The sequence below is a fragment of the Martes martes genome (genome assembly GCF_963455335.1).
Source record: "Martes martes genome assembly, chromosome: 2".
NCBI classification, from domain to species: Eukaryota; Metazoa; Chordata; class Mammalia; order Carnivora; family Mustelidae; genus Martes; species Martes martes.
In genome coordinates, this window is record NC_137889.1 from 70779240 (window position 1) to 70796246 (window position 17007).

General features: G+C 39.1%; 1 protein-coding gene across 1 annotated transcript in view; it reads left to right on the plus strand.

The window, feature by feature from the left end:
• SH3RF1 (SH3 domain containing ring finger 1) overlaps nt 1-17007 on the plus strand; it is a 185371-nt gene that overhangs the window by 115060 nt on the left and 53304 nt on the right. The window contains exons 3-4 of the mRNA XM_080831119.1: nt 4435-4710; nt 5488-5583. Coding sequence (XP_080687245.1) covers nt 4435-4710; nt 5488-5583 — 372 coding nt within the window. The remainder of the gene's footprint in view (nt 1-4434; nt 4711-5487; nt 5584-17007) is intronic.

Genomic DNA, 17007 nt, shown 5'->3' on the forward strand with positions numbered 1-17007 from the left:
CTTCTTCCATATCTTAGTGTCAAGTGCCCACCATATACTGTGTTCCATAGGAGGCGCTGAAGACAGTTTCACAAGGATGGGTTCATGGTCTGCTATTCATGAGGAGTACCAGAGGCACAGAAATATGGGTGTTGCATATATTGTGCAATACATTTGAGCTGGTGAGCTTGACCCAATTGTCTTTTAAGTTATTTTTCCTTTAGATATGGTATTTATTTAAAGATTTTATTTGTTTATTTCAGTGAGAGTGAGAAAGCAAGAGAGAGCACGAGGTTGGGGGAGGGTCAGAGGGAGAAGCTTACTCTGCCCTGAGCAGGGAGCCCAATGTGGGGCTCAGTCCCAGAACCTTGGGATCATGACCTGAGCAGAAGGCAGGCGCTGACCTGACTGAGCCACCGAGGCACCTCTACAAAGGTCATTTTAAAAAATCCTTTCCTGGGGCACCTGGGTGGCTCATTGGGTTAAGCCTCTGCCTTTGGCTCAGGTCATGATCTCAGGGTCCTGGGATTGAGCCCCCCATCTTGCTCTCTGCTCAGCAGGGAGCCTGGTTCCCCCTCTCTGTCTGCCTGACTCTCTGCCTATTTGTGATCTCTCTCTGTCAAATAAATAAATAAAATCTTTAAAAAAAATCCTTTTCTGAGCCCATTTTGCTACTTACTATGTGTGTAGTAATTCTGTTATTGTAATTTCTTTGTGCTTCAATTCTTTCTGGAAAGTTTTTGAAAGTCAAGTAGAAATCAGCCATAGTTTGTGCCCACTTACATATAACTAAATTATTAAATTATACACATTGTGATGCTGTTCCTACGGCAAGAGTATCTTCCAGATATTCTTTTTAGTAGGTCGTTGAATCTTTTTTACTTTATGGAGCAGTAAGAAATGCATGAAGGGATTTGAATTTAAAGAGGCTGTCTTGCATGTATATCTGGGCACTGGCATTTAGAGTCTATAAAATAAATTGGCAGTGAATGTTTTATTTACCCATCAGAATCTCAGCTACATCATCAAGTAGTACTTTGCCAGATATATTGGAATATACTTGATGATACAAAAATGGAGTGTGGAGTGTTTAATCAAAAATATTTGTGTGCAGGTCTCATAAGGATTTTAATGTTATATTAAATATCTGTATACATAATGTAGAAGCAAAATTGCTTGGAGTAAAACTGGTCCACTGTCATGTTTGTTCCTTTTTATATGAGCAGAGTAGTCACTATTTATTGAAATGTATTTCAGATTAAGAACTATTATAATAGCTCACCTGTCTAAAATTGCCAAGGTTTTTGATAAAGGGGGCAGCATGAATGACAGCTGCAAGCCCAAGGTTAGACTGCAGAGTCAGTTTCTCTCTGGCTTTCTCTCCTTTTAAGCCTCCCTTTCATGTGTAGCCAAGTGAAATGTAAGCTCCGCAGATCCTCGGGGGCCTTGGGCTGATGAGAGGATACAGAAGAAAGGCAGCAGTTTGGAAAGCCTGCCGAAGGCACAGAGGGCAAAGGGCCCAGGCGATGACATGACTCCCAGACCTTTCTAAGGAGATGAATGAGAAGGCAGTGCCTCCATGGGCCCCGGACATATTTTACCCAGAAGAGTAGTCCGAGGCTATCAAACCAATTGTTTTGGCTTTATCCTTCAGATGTTGCAAAAGGAAAATGCATTCTTTTATTTCTCTTCCAAGTCATTTGACCATTTACCCTTAATCATTTGCGGTCTGTGTGGGAATAAGTCTTTTAAAGATCACTGAACTCGCTTGATTTGAAATCAGAGTAGAATTCATTTTATTTAATGTAGGAAACCTTTTGAGAAGCTTGACACAAACTGGCTTTTTAGCCTCTTAGAATTTAATTGAAAAAGAACACCATAGAAAAACACAGCCAGATGCACAAATGTCTGCTCATGGATTAGATTGCCATAAGCTTTATGATTCTTTCTCTGTGGTTATTGATCACTGAAATAGCCTTAGCAGTCAAGATTTAGCAAATCAGTGTGAATTAACAATTTTAGGTTACAGTCTCAAGGATGTAACTAGGCTAACCATAATATATATCACTGTTATCATAAGTTTTATCCTTGCCATTCATTGTATTAAGAATCTGTGATGATTTTTGGAATACTTAATAGATTTGCTTTGGTGGAAAAGTTAATAAGTCCGTTGGGCCACTGGTATGTGGAAATGATCTGTGAAGAAATAAATTCCTTCAGTTCCCACATGAGCATGTCACAAAAGAACCATACTGTGTTTTGGGGGGGAATTTTACAGGTCTCTTTAAGGAGCAGTTCAGAGCGGTTTCTAAGAGTGCTAAATCTGTATCTTGGTGCATGGATTTGGCTGGCATGGATTTGGACAGAGTGGGCCAAACAGAGCTAATTGAGGTGGGGAAAAAATTGAGAGAACAGGCCATAATGGTGAATAGAGTTATTTGTCACTGAGTTTGTAATAGGATTTTCGATTAATTCATGCAGGGTTCCAGTGCCTTACATTAGCTCTGTCAAGATGAACTACAGCCACATCTAAAATGCCATCCCCTATTAAACCGTGCATGTCAGTGAATTTGTAATTTCTTCTGTTCAACCAGAAGATGAATGGATTCCACTTAGAAAACAAATGTGTGCTTCAGAAATGCACATTTTGAAATCCCAGTACTTCCTAGGAGGAACATTCTTTGCATTGCTGTATAGTGAATATGTATTAAAAATGTAATTGCTATGTGAATTCATCCAAAAGGAAAAGCATCCAGCTGCATAGAGACAAATACATTTTCAGGTGCTGTGTTTTACTGGTGAACAAGTCCTTTCCTACTGGGCAATGATGATGATGATCATAGTTCATGGATGGGGCACTTCCTAACTGCTGGGTCTTTTGTAGTGGTTTACATACGTTAACTCACTAAATCCTCACAACAACCCAGATGAGGAAATTGAGGCACAGAGAGATTAACCTTCTCAAGGTCACACAGCTAGTAAGTGGCTGAACGCGGATTCAGATTCAGACATTCTGGCTTCTGGAGTCTGTGTTTCCAACCCTTATCTGAAACTGCCTGATCATGGTCCCATCAGCTGTGTTCCAAGAGTTGACTTATTACAGTACTTGGTCAGTTCTCTGTCTCTGGCTCGATCACTCTTGCCCTCTTTCATAGTGATATTCATTTCTGTGTTTATTTACAGTTATTTCCTCAAAACTATCTTGGGAAATATTGTTATATTATGATAACCAGACTTTAAGAAATATGTAGTAGAGAATGCAGTGAGGCATCTCCATGAGAGCAGACAAAAATTAGAATCCTTTCACAGAGTTGGACACTGAAGGGAATATGACCAAAGTTCACAGGATTGTGAGGCACCAGAGTTCCTGAGGGCATTTCCCTTCTGCAGAAACCAAAGGGCACAGCAGAATTGTTTACAAGATTAGGTCATGGCTGGATAAGAGGAGTTATGCCTTCCTAGACAAGATCTTAAGGCAGGGTCCAAAAGTCAGAGGGCACGTGAGGGTTTCAGAACTTCTGGAAGGCTCAGCTCCTGCCTCCTCAGGATATTGGCCTCTAGAACAGCTCTCATTAAGCAGACGCAACATCACATGGATCAAGCCAACACAAGATGACTGCCAATAGCATTTTGAGAGCCAAGAACTGGCTATTCCTCTTAAGCCAAACAAAAATATTTAGCAAAAAAAAGTTTGGCTTAGGAATAGTCCAGACTCTAAATCTCTGACTAGAAACCAAAGTAATTTTTAAAAACTATATTATGAAGTTCTGTTGCCTCAAGAGTATAAAACTTCGATCCATTTTTGGGGGGAAGTGGGAAGATGGAGGAGCCCAGGGAGACGGCAGTACAATGAGTAATGCTTTCTATTACTCTGCTTCATTAGAAAGATTAGGCTGTAAAAATTTTTTTTCAAGCAGTTTATGCCTGTGCTTTGCACAGAGCTGTCTGCTTCTCCCTTTCGTCCGTTTCCCACTCTAATGCCTGACACATGCTTCTTACCATGGCCATCTGTATTTCAAACCTGTGAGCGCTTATCATTGCTGAACAGACACAGCAGTTGAGCCTCTTTAACATGTTATTCAAGACCCTCCATGGGTTACCTTCTGCCTATTTCTCCTATACTTTATATTCCGTAGTTCCTCTCTAGGAACATCGCGTTCTCTATAAACTCCAGTCCCTCTGCACAGCATGCTCCATGTCTTTGCTGGTGCTGTCCCCTCTACTTCGAATGCCTCACTCTTCTCTTTTATTCTTCCACTTCAGCTTTGCCTGGCTATCTCTTGTGTATCCTTGAAAACTTGGGTCATGTGTGACTTCCTTGTGTTTCATTTTCCCACCCACTAAACTCCAGACCTGCATGCTATGTTGAGTTGACTTTGTCTAAAAATAGTAATGCAGTTAAATTTCCAGACGTTTTTGACCATCCTTTAACTAAAACTCATCTCTTTCCTTAAGGGTATACCTCAGTTACCTTGTGCCAAAGCGTTATACAACTACGAAGGGAAAGAGCCTGGAGACCTTAAATTCAGCAAAGGTGACATCATCATTTTGCGGCGACAAGTGGATGAAAATTGGTACCATGGAGAAGTCAACGGGATCCATGGCTTTTTCCCCACAAATTTTGTGCAGATTATCAAACCGTTACCTCAGCCCCCACCTCAGTGCAAAGCACTTTATGACTTTGAAGTGAAAGACAAGGAAGCAGACAAAGATTGCCTTCCATTTGCAAAGGTATATTTAGAATAAGATTTTCTGTTCACCAGCTCTTCCTCTGGACCTGAATATGCAGGAATATGACTTGTATTTCCTTTTGTAAAATGATAAAATAGCTTTAGTATTTCACTGTGCTTTTAAAAATACCTGGTAGCAATTTTCTTAAAGTCACAAAAAGTAATTTTGTACATAGGCTGTTCTTATATGAAAGATAATTTTGGTTGGTGTTCTGTGTGGTATCATTTTCATGTTTAGAGCCTAAATTTCATTCTAAGCCACTTTACAGGGTGTGTGTGCCACTTAGGGATTTTAATTTACTGAATTATGAATAACACAATGAAACATCATTATTTCCTTATTTTATACATAAATTTATCTACTGAAAGCACACAGTAGTGTATCTACTGAATTAGTAAAAATGCTTTAGAATTTTAAATAGATAAACACAGTAGTGTTTTTTATAAAGAAAAGCAGTAGGATATGCATTTAAATGGCCATTTGGTTTATTATCAGAGAGAACATGAGAAGAGCCTGAGAATCAATCTAAAACAGAAGTTCAGGAGCCTGGGATGGGTGGCATTTGAAGCTGTAATAAACAGCCAACCCCTGTATAGAAAGAGTTCATAGTTTTACAATGCTCTTGATTGATAGTGACAACACTGGATTTGTGTACTAAAGATATGTTATAGCATTTTAATTCATGTACTCTTAAAACTTGAGCCCCTTTATTGAAAAGGAAAATTAAATGATGAGCTTAATGTGGGATCAAATAGACTAATTTTGCCTTTTCTTCAGGATGATGTTCTGACTGTGATCCGTAGAGTGGATGAAAACTGGGCTGAAGGAATGCTGGCAGACAAAATAGGAATATTTCCGATTTCATATGTTGAGGTAAGTTAATCTGCAGAAAATTCAATCCTGTTAGTACTCAGCTTAGTAAACAAATCTTATTTGTGCATTTCGGGTATTAAGAAGTCCTCCCAGGGGCACCTGGCTGGCTCAGTCAGTAGCACATGTGACTTTTAATCTCAGTGTCATTGGACGTGGAGCCTATTTAAAAAAAAATTTTTTTTTAATTAAAAAAATTTTTACAAATTAAGAAAAAAGAAGACCTCACAATCATTTTGCAATGTATACACACAGCAAATCATTAGGTTGTACACCTTAAATGAATCCAACATTATATGTCAATTATTTCATAATAAAACTGGAGTAAAAAAAAGAAAGACAAAAACCTAGCCTACAGAAGAAGGAGGAGGAGGAAGAGAAGGTGGAGAAGAAGAAATTGTCCTCACAACACAAAGCACTGGGAATACCCTGTTCCAGATCACTGGATGGATTAGGAAAAATTGCTCCATCCTGCCTATAGTTACTGAAGACTCTGAAATGTTTGAAAGTCTTCACTGTGTCCCCCCTGCTAAAAGCATTCCTATGTCTTGTTAAATATTACTGTACGCTTCCTATCAGTACCTATATTGTTTCTAGGTGTTCAATTCCATTTGCCAGCTTTGGGATCAGAAGGTTGATAAACTTCTGAGTAAGGTGGGAGGTGAGTGTATGACTGTTTACTTACTTCTTTCCTTATCTGCCACATCATCAGAACTAGAATGGTGATTTGCAGAGTAGGCCTCTAATAAACATGACGTAAGGGAATGAATATTCCCCCATGTTATCCCAGCAACACCTTAGGTTCCCCCTCCAACTTAATCAGCTTTACTTAGAAAGGTTATGGCCAGGGGCACCTGGTTGGCTCAGCGGGTTAAAGCCTCTGCCTTCGGCTCAGGTCATGATCCCAGGGTCCTGGGATCAAGCCCCACATCGGGCTCTCTGCTCGGCAGGGAGTCTGCTTCTTCCTCTCTCTCTGACTGCCTCTCTGCCTACTTGTGATCTCTATCAAATAAATAAATAAAATCTTAAAAAAAAAAAAAAAAAGGTTATGGCCAGCCTGACTCAGTAAAGTCTTTATAGAGAGTAGGTGTAACATGGTTCTATTATTTTAAAGAATAACACAAATTAAAAATTAAATAGGATGTTTCAATTTATAATAGGCCTGCATTACATCATATGTCATAAACATTCATGTCCTTTAGTCATAAGAATCTCTTGCTGAAAATAAGTTGAAGGCGTTTTTAAAGAATGAAACACAGTGCAAACAACCATACAAAGTTAGCTAAGGTCACAGAAGAAGTCTGGAAGAAGTGAGTTCTTAGTGTATATCTGTGTGATGGATAAATAAGTGTTAACCAAGAGAAATGGAAGAGGTACATTTTTATGGCAAGGAGACTATCCATGCAGGAAGACTGGCATGTGCAAGAGCCAAAAAGTAAGAGAGAACAGGTTGTTTGGGGGAATTAAAAGTAATTCTGTCATTTTCAGATATCAAAACATGTGTCTTAAGCATGTAAAAAAGAGAAACCATCATTACTTATTTTTCCATCTTTTTATCTGAGCCATTTGTTCTGGTATGATTTTGAAAACTTAAAAAACAAATCGTGCCATTGTAGTTAACACTCGATTTTTCCCATAGACGGTAAGATTGCCAAAGTTTTCATTAAAAATCAGTTTGACTACTGTATACCCGTGGAAAAATAATTCAAACCATGTATGAGCTTTGAATTTTACCCATATGTTCCTGTTTATTGAAATATTTTTTTCTCCTTTGAAAGTAAACAATAGAAAAAAAATTCTTAACTCTTGGGCAAGCCTTTCTGTATATTATTTATATATTCTAGCTGTGGGTCATGGAAAATTACAAGCATTTCCAAGTGTATGAATAGTTACACTGAATAGCATGGGTAAGCACAAGATTAGTAATGAAAGCTTGTCTTTACTTGTTAGGTATTATCAATATTACATGCCAATACTTGGTTTGTGATGCATGAAAAAGGATTGCTATACTTTTGTTGTTGAGCAGTTGTAGAATTGTGCAGATAGGCATAAAAGATCCACTCCTGGCAAATCCAGAGTCATTTTGAGTCACTCAGGTCATTAGGATTATTTATTCTAACTCAAGTTGGGAAGAAAAACTTCTGCCCAAGTGGAAGTTATTTTCATTCTTCTGCTTCCTTTCTTTCAAATGAGTGTTTTTCTCATTGGAACCAGAATTTCACCAGTTGAGACGAGATAAACAAATCATCTATCTCTAAGAGATCATGAACATTTCTTTGATGTCAGTCCATCAGATTGAAGTTTCTGGTAGGAGCACAGCATCTGGGGATTAGTAACACCTGGTTATGCCCTCAGGGGAATGTGGGGGGCAGATTACAATAGCAGCCTATCAAAATTCAACTATTTAAATAAAGCATGGACTGTCTTATAAGGCAATCTTAGATGGGGTAAAGCCAACTATAAGGAATCAAAAACTGAGCCTTTTTCCTGAAATGGTCTTTCTCTTGCTCTGTAAAATACTTAGGGTCCAGACTCTTCCCAGTGTAAAAACAGGCTATGTTATAAAAATCCAATTGTAAAACATTTTCTTTTTCTTATAAATAGGCATTTAAGTCTCCATGATTGTTAGGTGCTTTTGCTTTTTTCACAATGCTCCAAGAACTGTTACCTTCCCCCTGCCCCCAGATATTCTGAGAGGATCAAATGTATAACATATTTTGAAGAGTCTGGCACTGCTGTTTTATGCATAGTGGTTCGGAGCTCAGATTAGACTGTAATCCAGAATATGGCAGAGTATAGTAATGATCAAATAAAAGAATCTCACGAGTACATATAATGAAAGAAATGAGTTCAGGATTGAATTCTGAGTCTCAGACTGACATCTTTGATCTCCATGGGCCTGTCAGCAGAAGCTGGAACTCTCCCTCGAATCCTTCTGGTTGGCTCTGCTAATGGAAATGCTCAAGGAACTTGGTTGTGGCAGAAACTCTACACAGGGTGGGCTTAGGGATAGGATTGTGGACCTGGAGTGGAATCATGGGGTCAGAGGTTCAGCTGTGGAATTAGGGGTGGGGTAAATTGAAAGGAGCTGAGCAGTAGGGATGGGTAAAGAGAATTGAGTGGGAGGATTGAGATACTGAGAAATAGAACTGCTGCTAGAATAGTTTGCCCTCCCTTCTTGTCTTCTTTCTCTTTCTCTTCTCCCTCAGCACTCCATAAGTGTGTAGTACAATCTGTACCTGTATTAGAATAAGGGAGTGGAATTGTGGTGTGGTATAGCCACAAACAAATGACCCTTTATTGAAGTAAAAAATTCTTCATGGTTTGAATAGAGTGGGAGCCTGTGGCTGAGGAGAGTAAGTAGGGCAAAGAATGGCTGTATAAATGGCTTTGAATTCTTCCCTTGGAGCCTTTGTTTAAGCTCCTAAAATGGGGGTTGAGCCATAGAGATTGTGGATTCTATTCTGCTTAGACAAGATCTACCTAGAGTTGAGAAAGCTGGAAAGCTGAAAGGGGTAGGGGTCTCTTAGGGAAATCTGGAGAATTCTTGAAGACACCATACCAGGATATGTATAAAAGGGTATATTTGTCAAGGACTGAATGCAGTATAAAAAAGAAATCAGTAGCTTTCTTCTTTATTTGTTCAAAAATACCACTCTCCTGCAAAATAAGGTAGAAGACTTTAACAATGTCATTAATTCAGAGTTGACTCATTCAAGTTTAGCAGTTGTATGAACAAGTATGACAAGATTCTTAGCAAGCAAAAAAGTTTGAATGAAGTAAATGCTAAATATGGCATTTGGGATGTTTCTCAACCATTGTGCATTGTAGATTCTGGTGAACTATAAATTTTTACTAAGTTTATCATTTTATTTTGGTTCTTAGTCATTCATTTGAAATATCACTTGCCCAGTTTTTTTAAACAGCAACAAAAAAATTATTTAGCAACCTGCTCCTCTGCTGTAGATGTAGTATAAAAATAAGCATTCCTTATGTGCAGATGGCATGAAGTAGGTATGGCCCAATAAACAACTATGCCTACTCTTCAGTTACTGCCGGAAAGAAGGGCTATGTTTCTCATTTTTTAGATCTCTGTCACTTCTTCTGACAGACTTTTTCCCACCCCTTTATCTAAAGTAGTTCCTCCTCTTGCAGTTGCTTTATCTTACACACCTGTAGTGTGATGTAAGGAAAACCTTGGACTCTGGAATCCCAGATGGGTGGGATTCAAGTCTTTGATCTACCACTAAGTGTCTAAGTGCCTTTGGTCCTTGTGTCTTCATTCATACAATAGAACCACTTCATAAGGTGGGTTAATTCCAATGATACTTATGACCAGTGCTCTAGTGCCTAGTCAGAGCTGGGTAAGTGATAGCTGTGATTATTATTTCCATTGTTATTATTCCCTTACAGCATTTTATATTCTCTTCAACTGTTTTGAGTTACTTGTTGATGTGGTTACCATCTCCCTGCCCCCATTAGGAGTGAGCTACTAAGGGTAGCACTTTATCTTCTTTCTGGTTTACCTTGGTCCCTTGAGATCCTTGTATAGCTCCTGCCCGTTGTATGCTCTCACTAAATATTGGTTCTATGAATGAATGAGCAACCTAACAACCTTCAGAGTGAAAAGGTTCTAAGCCAAAACCAAATTGGTTTTTAGATTTTGACAACTTTTACATTTTTCAGCTAATACTCCCATCATTCACTGCCTAGGCATCTAGTTCATCACTGATTTATCTTAGTGTTATTTCAGGAAGCTCCATTTCTCAAAGACTAAAAGGCCTTTTGTGTGACCTTAGTGAGATTTTTTTTTCTTTTTTAATTGTTGAGGTTGGGTGAGTATTTGGTTGTGCCTACTTTAGAATCTAGACCAAATAATGGTAACAATATTCTATGGATTAGACCTTGAAGCCCTTACTGATTATTTATCTCTAATGTACAGATGACTCCCTCATACTTTCTGAGATGAATTTTCACCGCTAAGGACTTTGGCTTCTTTGAGCAGAAATGGGTGACCTTATTGTCAGGGATCCTCATTCTTTAAAATAACATTATTGAGTTATAAGTGATATACATTAAACTGCACATATTTAAAGTATACAATTTGATGAGGTGTTATTTGCTCTTTTCAACTTTTAGGAGCAACCCACGGGCAAATCTTGGGAGATGCTTCTGTGGCTAGAGAAGGGAATTGTTACCAGCCCTAACAGGGAAAAATCGTATGTGCAGGTCTCAGAGAGCACAAGTGGCCTTAAGGGTAGGAGTGCTAGCTTTCTCCTCTACAGAGTCAGGGAATTGGGAGCTATCATCTGTGCTCCAGGAAATAAGAAGTAGAGGTTTAGGTACATAGTTGAAAGTTGCCAAGGTGACTGACCCTTGAAGGAGATCAGAGTAGCAGTAACTTACTTTCTTAACATAAAGCCTTTGCTCTAGAGAATAATAAGAGAAGACCAAAATAATAGTTGTTTTTCTTAGAAAGAGATACAGAGAGAAGGGAGAGAGAGTGGGTGGGGAGAGGGGCAAAGGGAGAGAGAAAGAGAGAATCTTCAGTCTCCACAACCAGTGTATGAGCCCGGCCTGGGGCTTGATCTCACAACCCCAAGATCATGACCTGAACCAAAATCAAGTCAGACACTTAACAGACTGAGCCGCTTAGGTGCCCCCGAAATAGTAGTTCGTGATTATTAACCTTGATTTAATAATCAGAGTTGACTGAACAGTATAAGAAGATATTTTATCATCTGTATTTTTCAGTGTATCCTTTTCCTTTAAAATTGCAAAGTAAAATGTTCTATTAATTGAAATCTTGTTTTAAAAAAGATTTTATTTATTTATTTGACAGAGAGAGAGAGGGTGAGAACAAGCAAGGGGGAGTGGCACGCAGAGGGGAAGGGAGAAGCACGAAGGGCTCAGCAGGGAGTCCAATGCAGTGCTCAGTCCCAGGACCTTGAGATCATGATCTGAGCTGAAGGTAGATGCTTAACTGTCTGAGCCACTCAGGCACCCCTGAAATCATTTTTAATAAAAGAAATGTAGGAAAATTTGGGGAAGTTAGAATAACTATATTGCTTCACATCCAAATTTCCCCCTTAATTCTGAAGTAAATTGATTTCTAGAAAAGAAACTTAGAGAAGTTGTTGGAAAGTCAGAGAGGAAGAGTAACTATGTTGTTTACCACACTTCTTCCTTCAATTTTGAAGTAAATTAATTTTTACAAATGAAATTTAGAGATATTATTCAATAAGGGAGAATTATTCTGTTGCTTAGCATCATACTTTTGTTAATTGAGAAATGCGGCAAGACTGAAGGGCAAACCAGAGGCTTTTATTTGGGGTCTGAGAACTGCAATTCAAGAGACTCAGATTTGAGCAGGAATTGAAAATGTTTTCCAAAGTGGGGAGGAAAGAGGAGGTCTTTTAAACACAAGAGGGGATTTCCAGTAAAGCCACATAAATTGTTTGTCAGGAGTTATGATTGGTACTGACAGGTTGAAGCTATTCTTATCTGTACATGATTGGTTGCTAAGGGCTATCACTAAGCAAAAAGTCCATTTGTAAGTAAAAGAAAAAAGTTCATTTCTCTTGAAATGGCAGAGTTGCAGCTGGTGCCCCAGGATGCTTGTGGTTTGGCAGTGACCTATATTTTAAAGCTTACCTTTTCTTTCAGGTGGGGACATGCAATAAGCCTTGCTTCCTTAATGTCCTCCTGGCTCCATTTTAAATAGCTCTCCTAGCAAGCCTGACTCCATTTTGATGCTTCTTTCACATTTCTCCTCTTTGATTGAGATCTTTCCTTGGAACAATGTCATGACCAGCTGGTAGGTCATCCAACATTAGTGTAGGCATCCTCAGCTCTAGGAAGGCTCATTCTTAGAAATCATGTCCCACAGAGGAAGGAAAGTAGAGGTAGGGTGATTGGTATGTTTGGGGAGAGCTTATGACCACATTCGCACAACAGGGAGGTTTTCAGGAGACAAGGTTTAGGCATTGTTCTCACTTAAGCAGCTTATCAGATTTATGACAGGAATATCAAGAAGTCCAAGTGATTAGGCTTGGCCTTCCGTTAGAAGCTGTTGAGCAATAATTTCAGTTTCCTGAATCATGGTACAACATTGAGAAAGGCAGAGAGTTAATAGTTGCACTAAAACTAAGAATGAACAGATTAATAAAACAATGAGTAATATTATTTGTAGTCCCTTTCTTAGGATGGTCCCCATCCCAGTTGGAAGCCAGCTGAATAAATATGGAAATCTAAGGTTAACCCAGCTTGTTATTCCAGGGGAATGAGTTCCTTTTAGGGATTTGGGGAGTTTGAAAAGCTTAGTTGTCTCTAATTCCACCTGGTGGGATGTATAAATCCAGGTGCAACAGGAAGTGTTTGTAATAGCACAGACTCCTTCTTGGGCATACAATAAGTAGTCTAAAGCTACATGGTTGTCAAGGACCACCCAAAAAAGGAAAATCTAAAGATTTCTTTTGAGTCCTAATGGCTCTAGCATTTGATCTGGCCATTCTTTTTGTAGTTTGGGATAGGTGTCATACCGTGGGTTTGTTCCATGCAGTTCCTATCCCAGCCAGGAGCTAAAAAGTCCACCAAACTGGGTTGTTTTGAAGGGTTGACCCTTCCAGGGAGGTCACAGCCTTGGCAGTGGCCACACCTGTTGTCCTCATATACAGAGGGATCTTCATCAGGGTAATCCTCAATTATATTAAGGACTCTCTTTTGTCTTACTGTTTTCTGGGAACCTTGAGTTATTAATTCAAGAATTGTGAGTGGAGTTGTTAAGTAACCCAGGAGACATTGTCCAGGGAGTCTCCAACTATCTAAACAATTGAATGTCTATGGTTTATTTTTATATGCACAGACAAATATGTGTCCTGAGGGTACACAAAGTACACCTGCGAGTGTCTGGTTATTTATGGATTCGTTTACCAGCATGGAAGAGAGCATATGATCAAACTAGGGATCTGTATGTAGGTTAATATAATTATTTCTTCAGGCATTGAGTGGCTTGTTTGCCCAGCCTGTAGATCTCATTTCTAGTTGGGAGAAGGTATTAAATAGAGGACCAAGACAAGTTTTACTAGGAGTATATGTATTTTTGAGTGAAACCATTGATAAAGGAGAGCTCCTGGATATTGTAACTACTTCCTCAGATAGGAGGAAACTCAAAGCATGGGGGATTTGTTTTGCCTGGCAGCAAAACTATTCTGACACAATAAGTAGAGCTTGAAGGGGTTGATTTATGGTGTAATTCAGAAGGGATGGAAAATTATTGACACGTGTAACAAAGGGATCAGCTATTTTACCATGGTTGGTAAGGGGCTGATGATGACATATCCAGAAATCAGATAAGTTTCCTGCTTTGTCCATAGTGTGGGATAACCAAATAAGGATACTTTTATGCCTAGTTTCCCTGTGGGCTGAGGACAAAATGAGTAGGATGAGAGGAATCATCTTTGGGTATAGTAAAATCAGAACTCTTTAAACAGAGTTAAACAATTGAAACCAGGAGTAATAAGAAATTAAGTAAAGTGCAGTTATTGCTGTAAAAGGGAGTAGGATACCCAATATTTCATTAATATTCATTGGCTAAAGAGTTTATTATTTTTATTTTATTATTATTTTTTACATTTTTTTATTTTTTACATTTTTAAAAAAGATTTTATTTATTTATTTGACAGAGAGAATGAGAGAACACAAACGGGGGAGCAGCAGAGGGAGAGGGAAAAGCAGGCTTCGCACTGAGCAGGGAGCCAGATGTGGGGCTCTATTCCAGGACTCTGGGATCATGACCTGACCTGAAGGCAGATGCTTAACTAACTGAGCCACCCATGTGCCCCTGAAGAGTTTAATATATAGGCCTGGTCCAGATTCTTGGAAAGCAGTCTACATCAGGTGTCATTTGCTTCTAATCTGCCTGAGTGGACTTCACGGTGGTCTTACACTCTCTGGAGACTTTTAATTTGAGGTCCCCAAAGGCTCGGGATGACCATTCAGGATTGATGCCCTTTTAAAATGAATCCATGCTCTTGAGTTTAGCAGCACAAGGATTGGTTAATAATTCAGTATGATCCTAACTGTTGGAGCTGTAAGGTATCTTCGTGGAGATGATGTTTCCAATAAACATAATCACCAAGTCGGATGTCATAGTAATGTATATCTTTGTCTCCCAGGAGCATGCTGTGAAAAGATTGTTCTGTGAGCCATACTTTAATTTTGAGGGCTTTTATGAGTTCCTTGCAGTAGATTAAAAGGTCTTCTTTTAACAAAAGTGGTTCGTACGTTCCATAATCTAGCCTCATAAGTCTGCCTGTGATCATTTCATAGGATGACAACCTGCTTTTTCCTGTAGGTGTCAACCTAACATTGAGTTAGTTAAAATGCCTAGGCATTTTAAAGGATTCTGTGGGCTTTGTCCATTGATTTTTTAATAATCCTATTGGTACATTCCACCAGTCCTGAGGACTGGGGATGGTAAGTTCACAATAAAAGTGTAGGATGGGCCAGATTTTCCAAATTGAATTACCTAATCAGTGAAATGGAAACCTCTGTCATGAAGCTCTGAGAGAATTCTACAAGCAAAAAATACTTTATTTTCTAATAGTATTTTGCCTACTGATGAGGGTGTGCCTCTGTGACATGGAAATACTTCTACCCAATGAGAAAGCATACAGGTGATTACCAGTACAAATTTGTGTCCCTGAGAAGGCAGCAACTAGATGAGGTCTATTTGCCATAAAAGAAAGGGACCTGAGGATAAGAGAAAATGTCCAATAGAGGAATGAATGGGTTTTCTAGGTTTATATTTTGGACAAATTTTACATTTCTGGTATACTTGGGAAGCGGCTTTGAGATATGACTTCTAGTAGTACTGTTTTCCCCGTAAGATCATTTTGTCAGTGTTCCGATCAGTTAAGTCATGGGTATATTTATTGTTAATACAGGGGGGACTGGCCATCCATTTGGATCTAATCATACATTGGTTTTTTTTTTTTGTTTATTTCATTTCTTTAAAAGATTTTATTTATTTATTTGAGAGAGAGATAGCAAGAGAGAGCACATGCAGCGGGGGGAGGGAAAAACGGGCTCCCTGCTTCCCAGGACCCTGGGATCATGACCTGAACCAAAGACAGATACTTAACTGACTGAACCACCCAGGTACCTTGCTTTTTGTTTAAATTTGCATCCTGTTCAACACACTTTTTTCTCATTTTGTCGGACAGCCAAGTGTGCTATTAGAAAGAAGATGGCCCATCATATTGATTAAGGCCTCAGCCAAGGTTAAGGATGTCCTGATTATATTAGGGGTGAATCGAGGGCTGCTTTCTGGGCAGCTGCATCAGCCAAATGCTTTCTCTTACTTTCTTCTTTATTTGCCATAGGGTGTGTAGGAGTTTTTATAGGCTAGAGATTTAAGTAATTGAATGTCTTCTAAAAAGGTTTCAAACATAAGTGCTTTTTTTTTTTTTTGGCCAGAGGAGGTCAGAAAACCTCTTTCTTACCAAAGTATTACAGAGTCATTGGTGAAACCAAAGGCATATTGACTGTCAGTATAAATATTGGCAGTTTTTTTTTAAAGATTTTATTTATTTATTTGACAGAGATCACAAGTAGGCAAAGAGGCAGGCAGAGAAAGAGGAGGAAGCAGGCTTTCCGCTGAGCAGAGAGCCCGATGTGGGGCTCAATCCCAGGACCCTGGGATCATGAGCTGAAGGCAGAGGCTTTAACCCACTGAGCCACCCAGGTGCCCCGGCAGTTTTATTTTTGACTAAGACACAAGCTCAAGTTAATGCTGGAAGTTCTGCCTGTTTGGTGGAAGTTGCTTGGGACATTGAGTCAGCTTCAGTTGTTCCATTTAAGGAAACAATTATATAACCAGCCTGATATTGTTGTGTTTCATCTTTTAGGTGGGATCAATCAACAATCCAAATTAATTCAGTATTTTCAAGAGGGGTTTCCTGTAAATCAGGTCAAGGAGTCAGCAGTTGGTCTGCCAACATCAATCATGGAAGTTCATGTGTATACAAAGGAAGAAGAATAGCAGTGTTTTGTGTATTGTAGTGAGCAATAGTAACATTTGAAGGGGATAGTAAAAGAATTTCATAGGAGGTTAATCGGCTTGTAGTTAGATGTTAAGTGTGATGGGATTTAAAGCAGGACTTCCACCCAGGGAGGTATATGTAGTCAGTGGTGAACTACTGTTTCTTCTATGTGTGGCAAAAGGTTGGTAGTGGCAGTAATTGCTTGCATACATGAAAGGAAACCTTTGGCCACTGGGTCTAATCATTGGCTATAGTACCCAGTGAGCCAGTGCTGGCTTCCATGTCATTGGATTAAAGTGCCCACTGCATTTCTCTCTCTTGTATGAACCAAAAGGAAGAAGTGTAATAATAGTTAGGATGTCCCAGGGCAGGAAGGTTGTGT